General features: G+C 35.2%; 2 protein-coding genes across 3 annotated transcripts; one reads left to right on the top strand and one right to left on the bottom strand.

The window, feature by feature from the left end:
- The first annotated feature begins 6 nt into the window (after window positions 1–6).
- Window positions 7–4,811, top strand: LOC132700476 (cysteine and histidine-rich domain-containing protein morgana). Of its 2 annotated transcripts, XM_060667827.1 has the most exons (6): window positions 7–87; window positions 138–228; window positions 324–574; window positions 627–935; window positions 1,004–1,189; window positions 2,427–4,811. In XM_060667827.1, exons 2-6 carry the CDS (start codon window positions 168–170, stop codon window positions 2,616–2,618), a joined length of 999 nt encoding a protein of 332 aa, XP_060523810.1. In that variant the 5' UTR covers window positions 7–87; window positions 138–167; the 3' UTR covers window positions 2,619–4,811. The 2 variants fall into 2 exon arrangements, with proteins under 2 accessions (XP_060523810.1, XP_060523809.1); XM_060667826.1 differs by having other exon boundaries at window positions 29–228.
- A 150-nt stretch (window positions 4,812–4,961) lies between these two features.
- LOC132700473 (moesin/ezrin/radixin homolog 1-like) lies at window positions 4,962–19,472 on the bottom strand. The gene is made up of 7 exons (XM_060667823.1): window positions 19,219–19,472; window positions 18,919–19,119; window positions 10,400–10,668; window positions 8,036–8,527; window positions 7,055–7,192; window positions 5,583–6,030; window positions 4,962–5,370 (listed from the first exon to the last, which is right to left on the bottom strand). The coding sequence occupies exons 2-7, from the start codon at window positions 19,096–19,098 to the stop codon at window positions 5,209–5,211; spliced, it is 1,689 nt and encodes a 562-aa protein (XP_060523806.1). The 5' UTR covers window positions 19,099–19,119; window positions 19,219–19,472; the 3' UTR covers window positions 4,962–5,208.
- Between the last annotated feature and the right edge of the window lie 480 nt (window positions 19,473–19,952).

Here is a 19,952-nt window from a genome sequence, read left to right as displayed (position 1 = left end):
ATCGAAGGCATAGATTAGAACCATACCTTTGCCTTTATCATAATTATAAAAAATAATAGAGGGTGTTCTGCGACACCCAGTTTGTGGGTCTGTATATTCTTTTTTAATAAAACGTTTAAAATAATAAGAGTTTTAAGTGGTAGATATCTTGCACAAGCGGTAAAGACATGCTTCAGTGTTACAACCGTGGTTGCGGACAAAAATACGACCCTAATGGTAACACCGACGGTAAGGTTATAGTTCTAGCACTTTCTACGAATTTCTCAAACGTTTAAAATGTTTTGAGGAAAAATAGTCTATTATTAAAAACAAGTTTTATGCAGACTGTTGTAGACACCACCCCGGTGCGCCGTTTTTTCACGACGCTTACAAAGGATGGTCATGCTGTAAGCGAAAATGTACAGACTTTACCGAATTTCTCAATATCAAAGGCTGTACCGTCAGTAAACATAGCAACGTGAAACCGCCGGAACCGGAAAAACCGAAAGCGGAAGTTATACCCGATAAAGAAGTTGTGGAAATAAAACCTCTGGTGTCTCCGTCGATAGTTAGACCGCCTCTGGATTCGCCTATGGCAAGAATGTGATAGGTGGGAAGGTGTTTCTTATTAATTGACCCCATTTTAGAGTATCATTAACCCTGAAATTGCACCCTCATTAAAGCAACAAATCAGTCCCATAGAGTTAAGTTGCAACAAAGAAACAACAAATGACAATGACATCCCGATCGGCACTCCTTGCTCTCATGGCGCCTGCCAAGCGTCCTATCAAGGGCCAGACTCAAACGAAGAGGCATGTGTGTACCACCCGGGAGTACCTATATTTCACGAGGGTTTGAAATTTTGGTCCTGTTGCCAACGTAAGACAACCGATTTTAGTGCGTTTTTAAGTCAAGCGGGTTGCGTAACCGAGACTCATCTTTGGAAAAAAGAAAACGTAAGAGTGATTGTCCAGCTGAGTTGGTGATGTGCCTTTTATAAGGGTTGTTTTTCTTGGCCCAACAGGATGGGCAAGTACAGTGCCGTTGGGATTACCACCAGACGGGATCGTTCGTTATAGTGAGCATTTACGCCAAGGAGTACAGCCCCTCCAAGAGTGTTATCAAATTAAATCCAATCAGATTAAATGTCAGTCTGGTTTTTCCACGACAATCAGACTCTGTCTTTAATTTGGACTTGGAACTAAGAGGGGTAAATAGCTGTAATCAGAAAGGGCATATTTATTTAAAAAAAAATTTTTTAATGATAACAATATTATTTATTTCCAACAAAATCATATCAGACAAGAAAACGTGAACTCGACATCACTTAGAAACAATTAAAGGAAATAAATGTACAGGATAAAATGACACAAAAAAATAGCTTAAATATAAATAATTAAAAAAAAAAGACAATGTTTCACCTCCATATCACAAAAGAAAAACCTAAGTTGCCAATAAGCTAAGGAGGCTTATCCATTGTAATCAGTTTATATACATAAATAGACAACAATTATGTAATGTTCAGATCATATAGATATCCATAACAATTTTTTTACTTTCTTCAGTTTTTCTCTTCATATCTACGCATTAATACACAAAATGTAAGGATTTCTTCATTCATTATCTTGCAAATTTGCTGATGATCCTTTTTTCAAAATTTTTACTATATTCATTCATACTTGCATTGCAATTCAATGATTCACTTATTTAACTTTTGACATGTTCAGACAATATAAAATTTAATTTTAAGAAGCACTTGAGGAAGCATTACCCGACTTTTTTAAAATGTGGCACTTTTTAATATTATCTTTTAGCAGAATATTCCAAGTTGGCATTAATGCCGTGGAGAGGAAAACATAGGGTACCCCACATGTAGTAGAGTATCTTATTAGCACTAGACGAAAGCTACTTTTGAATGAATGAGGTGTTTTTAATTTGGTTGTTAGTACAATGCAGGTTTTAACTCTCAATCAAATCATGTAGTACTTAGATTTTAAAGGTTCTTATAAACTATTTCAGTAAGAGTCACCTTTATTTTTTGTCTGAACAAACGAATCATCTCTTTTTATTGTTTGCGTCCATTTTTTCCACTAGGCCAAACATTTAGATTTCGGACACTAGTTCTAACCCTAAACTATTCACAGGTTTTCACGAAAACTTATTTTTTTCATTTTAACCCTTTTTCAGTATCAAATACCTCAATTAAAATGTATCATTAAACATATAATCTACTATAATAACACCGCTTCATCATAGGAGTCCTGGCTGACATTAATAACCACAGACCGGTAAAATATATTTCATGGCACAGATCTCAAGGTAACACTTTAGTGCTCTGTGGTAATAATTAAATATAGTTTAATTAATGCTATGGTCTCTGACGTGTTCTTGAAAAATATTTGGTTTAATTTAATTCTTATTGTCGGCACTTCATTATTGCGTTTTAGGTTGTGGACGTCGCATCTAGTCAAGCCACCATGTACGGTACAAAGGTGGAGATTAAATTGAAAAAAGCGGAACCCGGCACCTGGGCAAAGCTAGAAGCGAACAAAACGGTTCCAGCCACACCGAAAACTCAGCCGGTCACTGATCAGAAGTTAACTCCTACCTTCGAAGCGTTGGATCTGAGCAGTATATAGCTTCTTCTATTTGGTTTTTTTAATTTAGTATATTTTTTTGCAATTGTGTTAATTGATTAAAAATAAAGTTTTAATACGTGTAATGTTTTATTTAAAATCAGGCGTGGGAATTTGCTTTGTTGGAACCCATAGAGTTAATACATTCCTCGACGGCTGGTATATAAGAGTTGTATAGGTATTATGGATATATAGGCGTTGAATAAGGGCTGATAAAACAGGAACTTATCAAGCAACTACAAAAATATTTTTTGCGCATGCGAGAGATTTAAAAATCTTGTTCTTAACCTAGTGCCATTTAACAACCAACATGGCCGCCGTCAGGTCCTCAATAAGTTTAGTTTAATTTCCAGACAAAAAGGAGTTATGTGTGTGGATATAGCTGTTTAGAAAAATATGAGGAAAAGAGAACAGTTTTTTTTATTTACGCTTAATTGAAGCTCATCTCAATTCGGATATGCACCCATTGTCCGGCATCCGCCGAGAAAAATTTACCGATAACACAATTCTTTTCACGCACACAGCACCCAACGCTTTCGCTGGGAATCGAACCCACAACCTCCGGCAAGTTCGAGTTGGCAGGTCAACGTCTTACCAACTGAGCCATCCTCGGTCCCGAGAGAGAACATCCATGTGTTAGAAAGAAACGCTGGTGTTTCGGCATGATTGCGCAATGGATATGTACAGGAATCGTAAACCTAATACGATTGCTCAATCTCATAACACATACGTTCGCCAAAATTATCGATCGCACGTGGTCGCTTGTAAAGGCGTATTATTGGAACAATTAAAATAATTTAGACTAGTGAGTAGTGCGTTTATGTTTGTGTTAATTGTATTTCTGTAAAAAAAAACATGGACAAAACAACGTTTTTAAGCTTTAAATACTTTAAAATTGTATGTGTGTGAGTGGCGAGAACTGAGAAAAACAGCATTTTTAACCTTCAACGAAGACTTAAAATTTTTGTATTTGTGCTGCTTATTAGCAGTGTTATTAGTTAGGATGTAAGCTCAAAATATTACACATAATAATATAGTTAAAGGTAAGAAATACATTTCTTTTACCTTTTTCAGTGGGATAAATTACATAAGAAAATAGTTAGGTATGCCTGGAATGAGATGTTCTTTAATATCTTCAAAAATAGGGATTTATAGTTTATAAGTATTTGTTGATTTTTGTATATTTAAAATGGTAGAATGCCGTAAAACACAAAGTTTTACAAGTAAATCGTTTTGTTCGCTAGTTTTATGTATTTATGTGTAACAATATTTAATTAATATATGTATTTCAAGATAATACATACAATGCAATAGTATTATTTTTACCCTACTTGAGACCCTACCCTACGCTACTTCTCAATAATTATTAAATAAGTACTACAACTATTTAATGTTGACATTAAATGAAAATAACGAATCATTATCCAAACAAAATGCTATATTAGCTATTCAAAATACTCGAAACTGGAGTCAGTTTCACATTATTTCTATGCATTTACATATTAAACGCACCAATACAGGACTTCACCTACGTCACAGCCAGCGAGAGTTTTCGCATTGCACTTGCGGACAGATTTGGCGGATTAGGTTTACGATTCTTGGGATATGTACTATCAAAAAACTTACCTGTGCATCATAATGAAGATTTTCTAGATCGAATTTAAAGTTACACAAAAAACAGCGCCTAATTGAAGGTTAGTCCACAAACATCACGGATGTAAAGCTATATAAGTCACAACAAAAATGGCCACGGCACATAATATTAAGGTTACTTTTGGTTAGTTTGGCGCATAAGTTCCAGCTGACAGCGGTGTTGCCAATAGCTACGAAAGTAATAAATAATAAAAGTTCTGCGTTGGAACTGAAAAGCAAAAAATGATCTAACTGAAAATCTTCTAGCTTTATGCATAGTTACTTAGACAGTTACTTAAAGAAGCCTGTGTAGTGTTAGTATATTTTATGTTAATGCGTTAATTCCCTATATCTAATAATTCATAAAAAATAAAGTCTAAGAGTTTTATTTTAAATTGGGCGTGAATTTGTTTGGTTTAGAACCCGTCGGCCATTTGACGGGTCTCGAAATCGTCTTGTATTTTTAAATTCATGCGTTGCCAAAAAAATATAAATCCCGGCAATGCTTTTGATGACGTAATAAAAAGGTAAATAAATGCTCCACGCCAGCAAAGTTGGAACAATAACAGAATATAGCAATACACAGAAAAGCACAGACCTACAAAAAAGTTCATTGCTTTTGCGGTACGTTGATTAAAATATTCGTTATTTTATAATCACGTTAATGCGAAATAGGCTGTAAAGGCGATTTTAAAAATGCAACAAAAACGCAAACTCGTGAAAATATTTATAAGTTTAATCTTCAATATCAAATAAAATAAGTTACGCAACAAAACAATCGATGGGAGTCACTACGTCACGCGCCTTCCATTTACACAATCTATTTTTTTTTCGATAGAGGACAAACTAATTAAGAAACGTTATTATTTACAAACCCAAAGTGTCACTTGGAGCAAATGTCACCTGTATATCATCTTTTGCAACGAATAGACGCGTATCGTAGTACTGGAATATACGCATATTACATATTCTCAAACATCTCGACGCGTCGTAACGTGTTCCCTCTACGGATATCCGCCAAAGTCTTGTATTTATCCCTCCCCTCCAATAAATTGATCCTATGGATCCTATCTAGATTAGACTCGTCGCTGGTTCTCGTTTCGTTTAGTTGATTTTGCAAATTCTAAAATCACACCGCTCATAAAACAATCCAGTCTCGTTTCCATAACAATAACTAGCTAGTAACGTTGCGTGTAAGACGTAAGCAGTAACACGTAAGACATAATCGAGAAAAAAAAAGAAGAGAGAACGAGTGATAATTAATAGTGTTGCAAGTGATTGCGAGTTTAGTTAATTAAATATAGGATAATCGATAAAACGACCTAAAAAAAATACCTTTAACTGTTCCTTCAGGGATTCGTTAACCTGTACCACCTCCGGCAACGTGGTGTTCGCGTCATCCGGCAAGGTTTCGAGCTCGTGCTCGGTTCTGTTGGCCTCCTCGATCTCGCGCTGGCGACGTTCCTCCTCCCGCCTGCGTTCTTCTTCCTCGCGTCTGCGCGCCTCCTCTTCCTGCTGCCTGCGGAACTCCTCTTCTCTGAGACGCGCCTCCTCGACCTCCTCCTGCAGTCGTCTCGTCTCTTCGTCTTTTCTTTGCACCTCTTCGTTGATTCGCCGCACCTCCTCGTGCTTCGCCCGAATCTCCTCTTCAAGCTTCTGCTTCTCCTCCTCCTCCAGGTGCTTGCTCTGCTCCAGGCGCTCCATCATTTGCTGCAGTTCGCCTCGCTGCTGTTCCAACTCTTCTTTCGACCGTTTTAGGTCGTCGAGCTGCTCCTGAAGTCTCCTGCAATTAGGATGAGGCTTATGGGAGGGGATTCGGTTAGTGAGAGAGAGAAGGACAAATAATTTTAAGAGGTCCAATGGGATTTACTTAAAGAGTCACTGAATCCAAAATTAAAACACCTTACATTTGCTCTTCTCTCTAATAATTTTCAATCACAACCTTCCAAGGACAGAGAATGCGAAACCCAACCTACGCTTGTCGCTGTTGTTCTTCATTACATTCAAAACATCACTGACGACATATCAAAAGTTCTTAAGAAGTATAACTTCAAAACCAGATTTATCATTTGTCCAAAAATCTCTCTACATCTTCGGTCCGTCAAAGATAAAATTTCATTTGAGATGGCAGTAGTTTATAGCATTGCTCGCATATGCGGCAGAGAGTACAATATGTTATATGGGAATTTGTCATCTCCATGTCCCTCCATTAGCTCCGTCCTTCTCAAAGAACATATAAATGGCTACAGAGTAGAATGCTAGCTAGTCTCATTTAAGCTCTCAAGGAGCCAACAATCACTGCGTTGTCAAATTTCCACTATAGCAATATTGCATTGCATATAACATTTGTATTACATCATTTACAGTAAAAAGATAAAAAATAAATTGGAAGTCACCACTGGAAAATAAAACATTAGTTGTGGAAGTAAATGTTATAAAATCCTAATTACTTGACACTAAATTCGATTTTTTCGGTTATCGTGTTAAGAATTTATGTTATGTTGAAACACTCCGTATACATATGACACTATATACGGTAAGATTTAAACTGTGCCACCATCTGTTGATAAATGGCGGAACTAAATCCGTTGCTAGCAACTTAGAAATCCTTTGGATAGGAATCTGTAATTTGTATATCACAGGATCTTCTTGTGAGACGGAGGACGGTGAAGCAAGATAATTACCCTACTAATTTTCTGCAATCACTGTCTACTCAGTATTGTGTGGACAATTTTCAAAGAAACACTGTATGCGAAATGTGACAACCTTTACAACCACAGCATATCATTTAAGCATTTAATGCCTACCTGATCGTTCTTTCGGCTTCCAACAGGTTAGCTTGCTTCCTCTCCATCTCTGCTCGCATCTGCTCGAGCTGCTGCTTGTACATGGTCTCCCTTCTTTCCGCTTCCTCTCTGGCTATCCGCTCGGTGTTGTATTTTTGCCTGAAATAAATCGATAGCAAACGTCCAAAGTTTCGCGGTGTTATTTATTTCATGGATATGTTGTTCTTAAGCGCACTTAACAAGAAGTTGACATTGCTGTGGTGACTGTTTGCTGTTTGTCCACGTAAATACATTTTTAGGGAACCAGATATTCAGCCTGGATTTTGTTCAGGCGTCAACCGCGAGGGGGCACTTGAGGAGGTTTTCCTTTGTGGTTTGTTAATTTTTGTGTGCTTTGCGTTCGAACTATAATGGTGGTTTCAAGTAATGAAGAAATGGAAAAATAAAACGAAAGGTAAAAAATTTAAATCAGCACATTAAATTATACTACGGGCATAACTTAAAATTATTTTGGAAATACCCATGAGATAAAATTCATTTTTTTTTACTGTATATGGTTAATTATAAATGAACATTATTTTGTTATGGCTCAAATATTTATGCCTCCAAAAGATTTACGCTTACTTTTGTATTTCTCGCTGCACTCAAAAATGTTAATAAATTTAAGTATATAAGTACCATTTATATTTGTTCAGTGACTTAAAAATCCGTGAACACATAAAATAGTTGAGTAAAGTATGCACTTTTTGCAGGAGGTAAATTAAAGTTAAATTTCAAAATTTGCCAGAGATATATATCATGATGGCAGCACCATAATTGAAAACAAAAAAGATTCCTTTACCGGCTTTGGCATACCATCCGTTTGTCGACAACATGCAGCAGCTTGTCAGTTTCTCATATACTCTGGGTGCTACGTATGGACAGATTTTGTTTAATTCGAAATATACCCTTACAAATACAAAAAACACCAAAAACGAGTCTATCCATTAATGTTCTACCGACCTAATAACGAGTTTATTTTTTCTCATCTCGTTGGCTTTCTCCTTCATTTTCGCCACCTCCGGAGTGTCCGGTTTCCTCCTCCTCACGTACAGCTCGTGGTTGCCTACGCCGAGTTGGAGGATGTGCTTGCTGATTTTCTCGCCCGACGTGAATATTACGAAGTCCTTCGCGTTCTTGTCGCTCGGCTTGATCACGAACTTGATACCCTTGTACTTGAGGTTTTTAATTTCCGACCAGGGAAACGAAACGGTAGGGTTCAGCCTGTCCTCGGGCTTGTAAATGTTCAGACCCAACGCTGTGACGCCTAACAGCACGTCGGTACCCTTTTTGTTTTTGATAGGAAAATACGACACCCCGTACATTTCCAGGTTTTGGGCCAGTTTCAGATACTCCAGCATCGTGTCTTCCTTGTCCATGCCGCGGTGTTTTTCCCACATACTGACGATGTTCTTTTCCCATTCGCCGGCCTCTAGCTTGTGCTGTTTTATCACCCTGAAATAGAACTTAATTCAAATGTGCCACCTACTAAACAGCATTCTGAGTAAGTTATGATGACGGACGGAGGTCGTCGATGGGCGAGTGTCCCTAGTCAGATTGACGAACGTTATGTAAATTAAAAAGAAGAAGAACATCGATGGCATTTCGTTGGTGTCTGTTCTATTTGCCAAAGATTTTAATTTTTATATTTATTTTAAATATTCAAACTACCCATGGTCTAATGGTCTTGCAGAAAAGGGGGTATGTATTTGGAAAGATATCCTAAAAAAGTCGATGGAAAATACTTAATATTTAATGCAGTATCGGAACTAACCTTGAACAAAATTAGGTTATAGTCCTTCTCAGTTGTTAGTGAGTAGAATTTGCTAAACAAAAGTGCCAATCGAAAGTGAATTATTAAAAAGTTATATGTGCGTTAGAAATTAAGCAAAGTTTGTATAAAACTAATTATGACAAATGTGCTAAAGCACTTGAATCCTTGAAAAATGATTGTGATGTAGATCATATATTGTGAAAGATGTAAGTGAAAATTTAATCACTCGTAATAGAATCCATCTAAAGCATTGTTTCAATCAGTCAATCAGAAAATTGCGCTGAAAACAGGGAAATCTAAACCACAGTTCATGTAGTAATGTTTTCAAGTTCAATATGTAAAAATAACAACCTACTTGACAAACTTAATCAAAAGTAAAAATAGTTGTAATGCTATTTGTACTCTGAGTGTACTTTCCAAGCGATATTCTGTGGTCAAGAGTTACCACTGAATACACGTAGGCAGGTCATTGTTTTTTTATGATGCTGGGTGCAGCTAAGTGGCCATGAGGAGTGTTATTTTAAGTTAATACTCTTTATGAACTAAGACGTTGACTTTTATTTAGGACTTGAAAAGTCCTGAATATTAGAGTATTGTGCATACAATTGCGATGTAGTGTTTCTTATCATTAAGAGTGGGGTGGTGGTGTAAGTTATTAATAAGGTCATTTGTAACTGGAAAGTCAGTAAGCATTACAAAAAATCCTCCAAAGTGCTTCTTAATTTCATTAATTCTACTGCTATTTAACAACCATTACTTTTCTTTTGTAAGATTACCAGTCAAATTAAAAAAATGACGAGAAAAAAAGAGGTAGAGTTATAAATTGGCGGGTGGCTTAGAAGGGCACCAGCTTTTAAGAAGAGGCCGGGATAAAATCAAAAAGATAACAAAAATTTTGCATAGCAAATACAGTGTTTTTTTTGGACCTATGTACTTATGTGTGTATATTTTACGTAAAGTGTGTACTTAACAAATATGTGTATTCTATTCGAACATTTATGTATTAGGTATCAGTAAACTCCTTAATTCTTAAGTTCAATCCTAGCTTATAAAAATAGAGCATTAATACGAGCGTGCATAGATTAAGATGATGGTGCAGAAGTACAGTTTAATTTTATTTTTTTTAGTAATACTTGCTGCGCCATTTACTTTCGAAAGGGCGAATCATCACCGAATAAAGTTAAAATGAAGTCTCTAAAAACCGCTAGAGAGAATTGTAATAAGCTCATAGGCATGCCTGGGACGTTTATTTGGAATATCAACTACACTAACCGAACGAATGCTGTCCGATCTAGAATTAGTTGGAAAATTTCGTAGATGGATGTGATAAAGAAAAATTTGTCAAAAATTTTCTTTTGTAATTTTGATAGTTTAGACAAATGGTTAACTAATACCGAAAAGTGACGTGGAACCCTTTGCAGGGTTAATCGTTATTTGGGTATATTAATTAACGGTTTCCTTTAAAACCTTATGCTTGGCTTTATTACAAAGTTAGATATATCCTTAAGTATCCGATTTAGCTTAACGCCCTAGCTAACCAAATCCACACTTACCGTTCAGGGAGAAGGGTTTGTTTTTTGACAGCGTCCTCGTTGATCTCATCCTTGTTGTAGTCTCCGTATTTCGCTTGGAGGGAGTACGACGCGAGGAGGACGCAAGTGTCCGCAGGACAGTAGATTTCATCTTTGAGGATGGCGGATTTGACTTGCAGGAAAAAATATTCGATGGTGATGTTTTCGATCAGCTCCTCCGCCACTTCTTCCGGGTAGTACTTGACTCGGAAGTGAAAGTTCGCGAGCACTTTTTGGAGGTCTTTGAGCGTCTGAAAAGGTCAAAATCAATTTCATGCATAAAGGGGTCTTTGTTCATTCCGAAGTCCCTCAAGGCTCGCTACTTAGCCCATTGCTGTTTCGCTGTTTCATTAATGATGTGTTTAACATTCTTGGTGAGTCTGACGCATTGAATGATCTACTTTATGCTGATGATAGCCAGTTATACTGTGAGATCAATGAAATTACTATGGCAGCGCCAAAATTTCCCGGACTGAATATGAAAGAAACAAAGTAGAGTAACATTTTTTAATTATTTTTCAATATAATCCCCCTTAACTTCAATACACTTATTGTATCTTTTTATTAACAACTGAATCCCTTAAAAAAATATTCTTTTGATTTGTCTGCAAAATGAGCAAAAAAAGCCTCTTTCAACTCAACTTCGTCGTTAAACCGCCGTCCCCGTAAGTCCTCTTTCAAATATCCAAACAAATAATAGTCACTGAGGGCCATATCTGGACTATAGGGAGTATGATCTATCTGTTGGAACCCACACTCTAAAATGGCAGCTTGTGCAACACCAGCAGTATGGACGGGTCCATTAACGTGCAAAAGACGCAGTCTCGCAATTTATGTAATAATGTTGCGTAATATTTACTATTGATAGTGGTATTAGTTTCTTTAAAATCTGTCAAAAGAATTCCTTCACAATCCCAAAAGGTCGTGGCCATCACCTTTTTTGTTGACTAGCGGAATTTTCTTGGAGGTACTTCACCCTTACGACGCCACTCCATTGGTTCTTTTTTCGATAGAGAGATAGTTTCTATCACCGTCTTCGGTTCCGACCCACAGAGTTTCAAAAAAGACCGCTCACACTCGACACGGCGCTGTTTTTGAATAGCCGAAAGATTTTTAGGAACCCATCTTGCCTTAACCTTATGAATACCTAAGTAATCATGCAGGATTCGACGAACACTTGTATCAGAAAGCTTAGTAATATCCTAGATTTCCTTGACCTTTAAACGTCAATCACTCAATACCACCTCATCCACAATCGCAACAATATCTTCCGTTATGACCTCCACTGGTCGACCAGTTTTTGAATCATCTTCAACGCACTCCTGCCCTATTCGAAAACGTTTTGCCCATTCTTTCACTACAGAATACGAAGGAGAACTTTGGCCATACACACCATCCAGCCTTTCTTTAATAATTACACGTCTTGTTTAAAATGCTGTCAATAAAAAGCTATTTGACGCAAGACTTCAATTTTTTTTTTCACAGCAAAGAAGACTAAGTTTGATAGTGGTACTGGAGCTGCATCTATGTCAGGCCGGGAAAGGTTGTCTCCTTCATTCTTAAGCGTTATTTTATGGAATTTGTTTCGACATCGACAAAGTTATCAATTCCGCGCAAAGCTTAAAAACCTTATAGTATGCTTGAAAGATTAAATTACATGATTAAACCATATGTAGTAAGCCCAGAAAATAGGTTTTTCCACTAAGTGCTTTTAGAAGAATTTTCAGTGTTGTAGTGAGACATCATAGCCTTTTGAAACTTGAAATCTTTGAGATATGGTCGTTCCCATCTTAATTCTAGATATCCTTTGATTGTAGAGTTGTTTAATTACGGTTGTAGCTGTGATTTTTGTAGTACTTGTTGAAGCGTTTGAATAGGAACTGTTAGACCGACATATACAGAGTCTTACTAAGTTTGTGAACCAGCATTTCTATAAGAAAAGAAGCACATTCAAGAGCGGCATGAAAAATTCGTGTTGAAACACTGCATAAAACTGTAGCTACAAAGTTGCATTAAGCTTGGAGTTTTATACTACCCATTATAAAATCATCAACTAATAAAAATTCCATACATCCTCTGCTTTATCGCGATTTTTTGGACGTAATACTCCGATGAAACGTATCCTATCTACGGAGGATTATAAACGAATTTAATTAAATTCCATTTTCAATTGGAACGTAATGCTTTAAGCTTAGATTACAAAAACGAGTTTGGTTTTGCGACGCCGATGGAAAAGTAAACTGCACACACGAACTGTTTAACTTGGTGCGTGTCTCTCGAGAAGTGATAATGGCGTATTTGCAGTGATAATATAAGATAATAAGCGCCTACTAGGTCACATCTTTGCCTAACCTAAATATTCTTTTAATAATAGAAAAATGATCACTTATTTCCTGCCTCATGTAATACAACCGGTCGGTTCAATTTTCAACTGTAATGCCCGTATCCACCAATGAACGCCCTATCCATGGTTAACGAGCTCGTGCTATATATGGTGTAGTAGTAAATCTAAGAAAGAGGCATTTTTATGTAAATACTTCTCACGAAAAATGTCAAAAGTGTAATTTTTCACAGACCAGGTTAGAAACTGAGGTGTCACTTGTTTGCTGTTGTTATTGCGAAAAAAAATAATTTTAATGAAAAGTATAAAGCAGTTAGTTCCTCTTGACCTGAAAAAGTACATATTTTTCCATACAAGCAAATTGTGAAGAACATATTATTAATTTAGGCATTATGTTGTTCTTCTTTGTAAGGTGATAATTTAAAATATAAAAATTGCAGGTTATGAGTGAGGAAGAAATCCAAATTATTCTGTTGGGTAAAGGATGATTTTTATTTTTTAATAATAACCTAAAGATGAGTAAAAAGAACAGCCAAATTTCTTCATTCTGTTCTCCATTTTTTACCGCTTCCTGGCCTTTCCCATTGTGTCCTATAAAATTCATCGTGGACTACATCCAAGATATATTAGTCATCATTCAACATCTCATCTTCCATTATGTCCATTTCTGTTGTCTCTGCATTTCTAAAGCAAACCGGCACCATCACAACTCAACCTCACTTTTTAAGCTTAGAATTGATAACTGACCAAAATTCGCCATTTTACCAATCTACTCGTTTATAGATGGAAGAATAATAGATAGTTAAACTATTGGCAGTGTTGCCAATAGTTTAACTCTGATGGCTTTTTACTTATTTGCATATAAAAAATTCAAAGTATTTTTTATGATTTTTTTAATTAATACTTACAAAAATGGAAAGGTACGGGAAACAATAAAACACCTATATTTCACAATAATAATTTTGGAGATTGTAATAAAGAATTCTTCGCCATAACCTCAACAATAATTTTACAATACTCTCAAATTTAATGATGCTATTTTCTTTTAAGTAAGTAAATTTTTAATGAATCTGGTACAAAATCTTTTTAAACAAATTTCCGATAATTATTGATCCTTACCCAACCAGTCAAACCTAATATATCAAAAACAATAGGACATAAACGTTTTCCTTATTTCTCTGCAACAGTTTCGCAAAAAAATATTGATTGATCGTTATTCAAGCTGAAACTAGAGATGAAATCTATAGCATTATAGATGTGAAGAGAGATATGAAGACAGAAGAAGATAGATAGAAGATAGAAGAAGATGGATAGATATGAAGATAGAAGTATTGATTGATGTTTGTAAGTCTTTTCTAGTTTTTATATTTAGTTTTATTATTAGGTTGAAATCAGTTTTGGTTAGTTTAGTTAGGAAGTAATAATAACAATACTTAAGAGTTATTATTTATTTATTAGGGACAAAATTGGTAACCATCAATATATTTTCTTTACTTGAGGTTTTGTACTACAGCATTGTCTTTAATTTTTCAAAGACACTTCACTGTAATACTATTTACAAATATTCTGAATTCCCCCAGTTTCTGGTAAGCCCTGAAGAAGCCAACAGGATCGTTGGTAATTTCTGATTTTTTCATTGGTTCTTTTGAATTACCTGCCAACCTAGAAAATGACTGACCCCTCATATCTGCTCGCAATTTGAAAGAGCAAAAACACATCGGATATTTTCCTCGGATATCGGCGTTTCAATTCGACATTTCCGGTCTGATATTCCCCCCCCCCCCACCTCATTGAATATGTGCATGGTAATGCCGTGGGGTTTCCTAAACGTTTGCGCCAAGCAAATACGGCCTAAAAGGAGCGACAGTTCGTATTCGAGTTGCACGGGAAAGTCAGAAATATCGAATAAAAAAAATCCTATGGGGTCCGGGTTCAATTTCAGAAACGATCTCGCATGTTGCGAACGAACGCCGCTGATGGAAATAAAAATGAGTATGGTAGATTAAAAAAATTAAAGTGCCCAGGTTGCCAAGTTTCATTAAAATATATATGTAAAGTGGCATTGCAGATATCACAGGAAAGAGCTTATATTTTGTTTATGTTACCCTGATAACATTTACAAACATATCAATGTATATGGCATGTAAAACAATTCTTATTTAAGTTTGTTTTATTTATTTAAGTTTATGTACTTCGTATCATTCTTCGATTTTTGGAAGCATTTAAAAAAAAAGAGATGGACGATTACAAATAACAATGTGTTAATTTCCATAGCTTCCAACAAATTTGTTTTATTTTTATTAAACTTGTGCATTTAGAAATTTAAATGAATAAAATCCGAACTTTTATTTTTATGCTCGTTAGTACGCTCTAAGATGTTCTACCTGGTTGTATGATATAAATTTTACTCCGGATTATTAAGTTTTTTGTAATTTTATTTTATTCTTTTTTAAAGAATTTAATTATTCTTTTTTAAAGAATTTAATTTATTACATCTTAGATTCCGAACTGATATTTCAAACAGCTAACAGTTAATTTAATAAAAATGTTAAGTTCCAACTAACTAAAAATAACAAAATAACATAGTAGATAAAGAATCGATAGTCATTGCCATCGATTCTCTAGATTATATTAAAAAAACCAAACAGTTCCTTAATATCAGACATATACCAAAGCATACAATACGATACTACCAAGACAGAGAAAAATACCAACTAATAATTGTGATTAATCACCTCCAAAATTATATTCTTTAATTAAATTACACCAACAGGATATGCCATTAAGTTCTGTAGTTTCTTTTGTAAGATTAATACAAATTTTAGAATAGCATATTGCCTGGGTATGTTATCAAAAATTTGTCCGAACTAGTCAACAAGATTAAAGACATTAAAATTCTTCCTAAGGCAATTTTAGTTACGTTTGAAGTCGAAAATATAGTTCCTAGCATTCCACCGATTGAAGTAATAAACATAATTGAGTCTCAGTCAGAGACAAGGCAATCCTATCATGAAAAAAGACTTGTTGGATAATTTAATAGTTTGTTTAGACTAAAATAAATTATTTTGAATTTAATGGTCAATCTTATATTGTTAAAGAAGAATTATTTATGGGAAACCTATTTAGTCCACGACTTGCAGAAATTTCCATGGACAATTTAGAAACCATCTTAAATGAACATCCTCCGAGTAAAAGTTTTCTTTGCTGTTATAGATAGATGATGTTTTTTACTTGTGTCGCTAGAATTATATTAACTCCACACATAATCGTATCAAATTTACCATAAAGACGAAACCAAATAACTCTTTAAAATGAGACGAGAATCTATTATTTAATGGCCAATTGGATTTAAATTTTAATTAAATAAATTTAAATCTATAACCCTACAACTGTAATTAAGAATCTATTATTATATGTTTATATACACAGATGTCGGAATATTGTCATATTTTGTATTTCATAGAGAAAAGTAAAAGGGTTATAGCATAGTATATGAGAGTTGATCTTCCATGTAGATATTTGTAAGACCTGCAAAGAAATTTGAAGAAACCGGTAACGTGTTAATTATCAACAACAAACTTTCTTCTTCGTTTTTCCACAGCCTGCCAAATATTAATCCTCCTCCATTTATTTGAAAGTCGAAATATTTTTGATGATGTGAGAAACAATGCTGCGATGAAGAATCTAATTCCTATGGCAAAGGAAGATGCAGTTTTGTTTGAAATTTTTAAATAGATATAAAGAAAAAAAAAATACTACAAGAAAAAGCAGCATAGACAATATACGTGATACATTTGGTGTGATGTTATGTTATGAAACACTTCACATATATTTCCCCAATATTAAAAATAACACTTCCATTTGTAAGTTGTAATAAAAAAAATCGCCTGTTTTTGTCCTATTTTTGGCAATATAAGGGAAAAACTAAAATAACGTCTTCTATTGAACAATCGATAAAATATACAGGTGAATTTTTTTTTAAACATCGTGTATACTAATGGAGAGAAAGACAGTATTATATGTTGATGGTTTATCTAAAGGAATCAAATTGACAAAAACCACCTCCACGAAGTCCAGTATTATAAAGCTCTTGAGCCTATAAGAAGGTCTCCACCTAGCCTAAAATTGATATTGCACGATCCCTATTACAAAATAAACGATGACACAATAAACTGCCATAAATATTCGTCGACGTTTATAAATTGTTTTAATCAGAGATTAAATTAAATATCTTATCGAGGTTAATTAAAGAAACGTTTAAACCGGCCTTCGGAGCACTGTAAGTAAATCGAAAGGTTTCAAAGTACGAGGCAATTTATCTTGCATTTCAGCGCAAGGTGGCGCAAAGGTCAGTACCGATCAAAAAATCCAAGATTTCTCCGAAAGTTCCCAAATTAAGTTAAAATTTTAATTATAACCTTTAAATAAGTTTTAATTGAGGCTCATAAATGAGAGTGGGGGATTGATTAATCACTTAAGTAACTGTATCTTCTAAAATACTTATCCGATTTCAACAAACTCGAGCTTGTTTGAGAGAGCAATGTTAGCGTTGACACTCGATAGTTCTAAATAAGATTGGTAGAGGGCGCAAACCGCAACGTCGATCGATTTTCGAAAGATTAAACTTGCAAACTTATATGTTAATGACGACATTTGGTTCATAAAGTCCTTTATTATTCAATAAAAATATTTGAAAAGATTTGGTTAAATATGTTATTAAACTAGACATTTCTTAAACTAAGTCGTATACCAAACCAAAGAATATTAAACACAGGTAGGTATAAAATTATTTTCTATTAGGGACCACAATTTTACCTCAATTTAAATCTCGAAACTTCAGGTAATAATCTTGTTGCATTGTATGTTAATGACCACCCTTGGATAATCCCATTCAAAAGCAATTGGTCACTTTCTTATATCTATGAACAGACCATACCTTTATCATAAGACTTTGACTGAGGAGTTTGGTGTTTGCACACTTGAAAAATGAAGGAAAATTGCTGAATTCATATTTTTGTATACACTGTATAAATAATAATATTCCTTTTGAACTTTCTAGAGCTTACACTAATCTAAGACAACATAATATATGACACAGAATGTCTAACTTAATGAATAATGAACTGCGTGATGTGGACATTTTTCAGATTGTTTTCTGCAACATTGGAAGTACAATTTTAAACAAACTCTAATATCGCTGCTCATCTTTCTTTTTTCTTTACTGTTGTTTACCAGTTTACTGTTATACCATAAATTATAGTCTAATTAACTATTAAAAGGTGGCATGTTAATTGAATTGAGGTGGCTTTTACTTGATGAAAATCCATTTATCAAAATAAATAACAAGTAAACGTTCAGATTTTCAGGATATTTTGACATGATAATTGATATTTTGACATGACAATTGTTTCGACAATACCTTGTCTTTATCAAATATAATATTTACAAACTACCTGTTACTATATATACCGAAAAATGACCATAAAACCTTAATTAATGTTGTTGTGAGAACTTAAGTTCAATAAGGCGGAGGTATTTAAATCTAATTGATCGTTAAGCAATACATTTGAATGTCTCAATTTGTTAATCTCCAGGGCTTCCAATAAATTTAATTTTTTACTTTGCTTATCTTGTCCTAAAATTTATATTCAACAGGTAGATACTTCAAGAAACGCATTAACGAACATAAAAGAGCGTTTAAAAACAATAGTCTAGATTCTAATTATGCTACACACTTAAACACAGAAAAACACATTTTTGACCACAATTTTGATATTTTACATACAGCCATGGAGATTAACAAAATGAAACATTCAAATGTATTGGTTAACGATCAATTAGATTTAAATATCTCTCCTTTATTGAACTTAAAATCTCACAACATTAATTAAAGTTTTATGGTCATTTTTCGGTATATATAGTAGCAGGTAGTTTGTAGATATTACATTTGATAAAGACACGGTGTTGTCGAAACAATTGTCATGTCAAAATATATAATTTCGTGAAAATCTGAACTTCTTTCTCTTTTATTTGTTTGCTAACTGTTGATTGATTGTAATCTGTTGCCTGTTGATTACTTAACTTTAATAAATAAATAAACTTCTTCATTACGCAACGGGGCACGTGACTTTATCGCCTCGTATTTGCGAAAGCACTATACCTTTTTCGACTTGTCGATCCAGATCTCCTCGTTGTCGGCTCCCCTGTACATCAGGCCGAAATACCAGCTCTCCTGTATACCGAGCGACCTGCACATGGTCTGGAATACCTCCCGGCCGGTGGTCTTGGGCACGGCCTCCAGTTCCGACTCGTGGTGAGGCGTTCGTACGATAACTTTCATGGCGTGCGAGTTCTCGACGATCTGCCACAAAAAGAGACACCCTATTTCGCTTTTTTCCTTCGGAGCGACGCGCTATTTCCCGGAACATATTCCGGGTGTTCCGGGAACCACCATACTAACCCGTGGAAATTCACTCGGGAGGCAGTCGACACAATCCGGCCAGCGCGACACTAAAAGATGTCCTCCACGCAAGCCCGGGTTTCTTTATCGAATTGGCCCGAACCCGATAAGATAACGGACGATTCACGGGTACACGCAGGTGAATAACGAAACCTACAGGGTGGACGCGACAGACGGGCGCGTTTTTCCGCGACCCATCTTGGTACCGGATCGCGACGAAAGCGACTCGACTATGTAAAGATTGCAAATAAATGCGTTTGTTGCTAAACGTGCGGAGTGTTTTTGTTTTACCTTGACATCGATTGTCGCGATAAATGTAGCGGAACCAGCGGCGCAGAACGCGGGATTTGCGAAACTATTAGACGGTGCGGAATCGAGAAATCGCGAAAGAAACGGCCCAGGATGGGACCGTTTTCGTGATTGCTGGCGATACGTTGGTTATTGCGCTTCGAATGCTATCTAAATCCTCCTTTAAAAAATTTTATGATAAATATAATATTCTAAACGTTTTGAATTTATCCCCGTTGGCCGATTTTTTCTATCACGTCCAGATATTTTTTATATTTCAAAATTTTGTTTTTTTTTTCCATTTTTTCATTCGTCAACGTTACAAAAAGTAAATATACATACAAAATGAGTTTCAGAGAGTTGTAAGAGAAAGGAGTGAAGTGCCGAAGGCGATTTTTATGACACTACAACAGTTCAGTGAAAACCTGTCGTTTAATTGTTTACTT

The sequence above is a fragment of the Cylas formicarius genome, unplaced genomic scaffold (assembly GCF_029955315.1).
Source record: "Cylas formicarius isolate icCylForm1 unplaced genomic scaffold, icCylForm1.1 PGA_scaffold_4__25_contigs__length_36172078, whole genome shotgun sequence".
Lineage (NCBI taxonomy): Eukaryota > Metazoa > Arthropoda > Insecta > Coleoptera > Brentidae > Cylas > Cylas formicarius.
This window is presented reverse-complemented; position numbering and strand designations above follow the sequence as displayed.